Source organism: Mus caroli, chromosome 7 (assembly GCF_900094665.2).
Source record: "Mus caroli chromosome 7, CAROLI_EIJ_v1.1, whole genome shotgun sequence".
Taxonomy (NCBI): domain Eukaryota; kingdom Metazoa; phylum Chordata; class Mammalia; order Rodentia; family Muridae; genus Mus; species Mus caroli.
Window position 1 is genome coordinate 142415138 of NC_034576.1, and position 4957 is coordinate 142420094.

The following is a 4957-nucleotide window of genomic DNA, read 5'->3' on the forward strand; positions in this document are numbered from 1 at the left end:
TTCTTCCGCCCCGTCTAGATTCCTCTCTTTTCAGTTCGAACTGCCATTCTCAGTTGAACCGTTCGTGTTGTGGACTGCCGGCAGGCCGCAACACTACTTCTGTGACTTACCAAACCTGTAAATGTAACTTTTATTTGTCAGATGTTATTGTCATCTTAGAGGCTTACTGCTGAATAAACTCACCCTTTCTAGTTCTTTCTGAACTCTGGCTGGCTGGTTCAATTCAGCTGTTCTGTCTCAACCTCCTATCCAAGCTGATTCAATCTGGCTTTTCTTGGCTTCTCACAGAATTGCTCTGCTTGGCATCAAACTAACCTGGCTCCTTCTTATTCTCTGGCTTCAGCTGCCTCGGCTGACCTGCACAGAACTGCATGAACTCATCTGAACTCAACTGCCTTCAATTTAACTGCACAAAAGTGTCCTGAACTGAGCGCAACTGAATTATACTGCACTGTCTGAACTCAACTGAATTGCACTGACTGAACTGCTCTCTACCTAGATGTCATTGTTTGGGACTAAAGGTATGTGCTAAAGGCATACCTGTATTCCAGCCTGAAGAATTAAAGGTATATGGCATTCCAGCTGGATCACATAGACCTAGAAGGTTTTTGGATGTGATCCCTTGCCAGAGCAAGCATGTTGCTGGATTAAAATTCCTCTACATGAACCAAACTTCACTGCTAGTTAATTCTCGAGTGTAAGTTCTTTAGTGAGTTGTAATTAAATTCCTTAAATGTGTGTCCCAGCAGCCACTATGATGTTGTTATAGAGATGAGAGATCTCTACTCTCAGTGCATGCCTCCAGTAGGCTTTTGCAGCCCTAGTTTGCTTCTTTGCTTTTTTGCTATTATCATTTCATAACATTCATTAAAGCACAGCTTGTTTCTCAGGTTGAGGAAAGGATGCCATTACAGAAGAGATTAGGAGATTAGACCCAATAACACCTGATGCCTACCGAGCTTCCTCTTATTTCAACATACAGAGATGTCAGCCCAGAGCCAGATACCAGCAAAGTAGCACTTTTCTAGACACAGTGCCACATCAGAGGCTTGCTTGGTCACAGTTCTGACTTAGGCTCCAGTATCTGGTGTGTTTTGTGTAACCTGACTTCTCCTGGAAAGTTACTGCTATATTGTGTTCCATGTAGGTAATGTTAACATGACATAAGGCATGCTCTATCAAAGATTCCCCAAATAATGTATTTATGAGATGCATGCATACGTGTGTGTGTGTGTGTGACCATTTGTATACTCAGTGTTTGTGTGATTACCAGTTGTTCTATAGCTTAAATATCAGTCACAGGGCCAATAACAGAAGAAATAGTACAAAATATGACTGAAAAATGAAAGAAACAATGTGAAAGAAGCTAACAGGCCAAACATGTCAGGTCAATGACTTACAGTTGTTAATCTTTATTGTTACTATAACTGAATGCAGAGCCACTTAGGAAATCACTGAGGGACACTTCTTTCCATGCAGGTGACAGTGTTTACAGAAATGATTCAGTGAAGAAGGGGAGCCACTCTCCATGTAGGCAGCACCATCCTGGAAACTGGGGACTGGAAATCATGGCTAAAGGAAAAAGGAGAAACCCAGTTGGCCACAGGTGTCTTCTTCTATGTGTTCTGGGCTGCCACCATGGGAGGAAGCTTCTCTACCACATGAGCCCACTGCCTGACCACAGACCAAAAGAAAGAGCCAAATAGCCATGGACTGAAGCTTCTGAAACCATGAGACAAAATAAATAAATGCTTTGGAAAAAAGTATTTTAGTCACAAGGATGAAGAGAGAGGGAGAAAAGGAGAGAGAGAGAGAGAGAGAGAGAGAGAGAGAGAGAGAGAGAGAGTCCAGAGACAGAGAGAGATGAGAGAGACAGAGAGAGAAAGAGATAACATTGAATGGTAGGGAGGTGGGGAGAGTAGNAGACAAAATAAATAAATGCTTTGGAAAAAAGTATTTTAGTCACAAGGATGAAGAGAGAGGGAGAAAAGGAGAGAGAGAGAGAGAGAGAGAGAGAGGGAGAGAGAGAGAGAGAGAGAGAGAGAGAGAGAGAGAGAGAGAGAGAGAGAGAGAGAGAAATAACATTGAATGGTAGGGAGGTGGGGAGAGTAGTTGGGAAAGGGGAACAAATATGATCAACATATATTGTATGAAAAAGAGTTTAGCATTTGTTTCTTTGCTTATGATCATTGTGGATGGTGTGCTGGGAGCATCCACTCCATGCTTTGTGTGTAGTCATTTATCTACTTCTCCCTAAACTGTTAAAAATAATTAGTCTTTCCCATCAGTTTAATTGTCTCATCCTTGTGAAAAATCAGCAGGACTAATATATATGAGTTCATTTTTGAAACTTATGCTTCATCTCCACTCCATCAGTTGGTTCTCTCTCCATGCCAATATCACCAGCTTTGACTACCATAGCTAAGAAGGAAGAAACCCCATTTCTCTCAGCATTGGTCTTCCCAAGACACTGTGGCCATGCAGAAGTTTATATAAAGTTTAGGTTCGTTAGCTGTAGTTCAGAAACAAGGTTCACTGATGGTTATAGGGAGGCACTGGATGAAAGGGCTTTATGTTCTGACAAATACCATTGTCACCCACTGAAAATCCTCTAGTTCAGGAATATGGAATCTCCATTTAGATAAACATTAATTACTTTAAAAATAATGTGTATTTATCAGGAAATAAAAGCCTTAGTGTTTGTTTACATTGCCTCTAAGAACTCTGTTGTTTTGGAAGTTAAAGTGAGTGAAATTGTCCAGAGAAAGGTTTTCTGAAACAGTGATACGTGCACTTTGCTCCATGAAGCTGCTCTTAGGAAAGAATGTTTAGGAACAGCCTAGTCCAGGAAAATATTCTACACATCTCCACTTAATGTGAGAAAGAGGGCAAGAGCCTGCCCAGGGCGAGCTTGACATCCTTGTTCCTCAATGTGTAAATGAGGGGGTTCAGGGTTGGGCTGAGGAATGAGTACAGCACAGAGGTAACTTTGCTTCTTTCTGGGCTGTAGCTGGATGCAGGGCTGACATAGGCACAGAACACAGATGAATAGTACACAGAGACCACAATGAGGTGGGATGAGCAGGTAGAAAAGGCCTTCCTCTTGCCCTCAGCAGAACGCATGCGCAGGATGCTGGCAATGATGTAGCCATAGGATAGTAAGGTAAGCACAAAATTGATGCCTCCATAGAAGACATCTGCTATTAGAGTCATAATGCTATTTACATATGTGGGGCTACAGGAGAGCAGAAGGAGTGGGGGTATCTCACAGAAGAAGTGGGTGATGACCTTGGGTCCACAGAATGACAGCCGTGTCATCAGACCAGTGTTGATAGATGCATTCAGAGCACAGATGGACCATACACCCACGGCCAGAGCCCCACACAGCTGTGGGCTCATCCTAGAGCTGTAGTGTAGGGGAAAGCAGATGGCCACATAGCGGTCATAGGCCATAACTGTGAGCAGCAGCAGCTCTGAAGATAAGGACCACACAAGGAAGAAGAGCTGGGCCATGCACCCTTTGAAGGAGATGGTGTTTTCCTCAGATAGTAGACCAACCAGAGCCTTGGGCAGCACAGATGAGGTACAGATAATATCCATGGTGGCCAGGTTGCACAGGAAAAAGTACATGGGACTGTGGAGCCCAGTGCTGAAGGTGACCAAAGCAATGATCACAATGTTGCCCATTAGAGCCATTACGTAGAGGGACAAGAAGCAGCCTGTCAGGAACAGTCTTAGACTAGGGTGCTCTGAGAAACCTTGCAGTACAAACTCTGTCACTACTGTCTGGTTGAGCCGTGATATCATGATGGATCAGAGTATCAAGTCCACTGCTGTGTTTATCAGCTTCTGAGTAAATATCGAAATTTACCACTACAACATCTGGTTTTCAAATTTGATCATCTCAAAATTCTCTGCTGTCAGAAAGAAAAGGAGTAAATGTATTTCCTTCAAAAAAATTTTTTTTGTCTCATACTTGTCTATACCAGACTTTTTGGAAACCACATATATTTCATTTACTTTTAATTTTCTACCTAAAATCTCACACTCTATTGATTTAGATCAAGAGAGATATTTTGCCTTTCCTTGTCTTCTTGAACACATGGATTGAATGGAGCATCTCTCATTCAGGGTCTGCTTGTGTTTCACTTCTTCATCACCACCAAGCACTGTGACCATCTGACAGTGATTAGAGTCACAGCTATTTACTCCTTGCCTCCCCAGGAGGTATTCTCCACATGATGGCATCTTTTGAATGGATACACACTGACATGATTCTTACACTTGTTTAATCATCTGGCCTCCTGACTTCTCAGTCACGTTGTCTTCTCTGATATTTGCAGTGGAGGCTCTATGACCAATCTCAACATTATCATTGATATCCCCCATAGCCGAGTAGCCATGTATTTTCTGAATTTAACCTACTGCAATCTGTGACTTCTTTTGTTGTTGATACTGTTCTGACTCTAACTCGCCTCAAATCTATTGCCCCAGGGATCATTTGTTGAAACCCAAGCCTGTACATTCAAATTCGTTATGTGGCTTTTATGTCTTCATGAACCACAGTCCCATCAAAACCAACATTCCAAATGCTGAATTAGTCACCGTTCTCCACAGTCTTTCCTGTGTGGTGTTAATGGCCTTTTGAGGAAGTTCATCCTCAACTGTCTAGTGTTTCATGACATGTGTTCTATGTTGCACAGCTCCATCTCTCTGACCCACTGTCTCACTTTAAGCCTATGCACTTGATAGATAATTAGAAGGTTCTTGTTCTACAAGGCAAGAATGGTGTTCTGCATCCTCTTACCTGTCTCATCCAACTGGTCCTCAAAGTCTGCATCTATAGATTTCCAGGCATTATAACTCATGTTCCCAGTGTCTTTAGCTGTTGTCCAGTTTGTAGCTGCTTGTCATTTCCAACATTTTCAGTTTCTTCCTCCATCATCCAAGGAGTGCA

At 42.5% G+C, this 4957-nt stretch overlaps 1 protein-coding gene across 1 annotated transcript; it reads right to left on the bottom strand.

Annotated features, from left to right (window-relative positions):
- Window positions 1-2871: 2871 nt before the first annotated feature.
- Window positions 2872-3825, bottom strand: LOC110298672 (olfactory receptor 13A1-like). Its single transcript, XM_021168055.1, has one exon. The coding sequence runs from the start codon at window positions 3805-3807 to the stop codon at window positions 2872-2874; it is 936 nt and encodes a 311-aa protein (XP_021023714.1). The 5' UTR covers window positions 3808-3825.
- Window positions 3826-4957: the final 1132 nt, after the last annotated feature.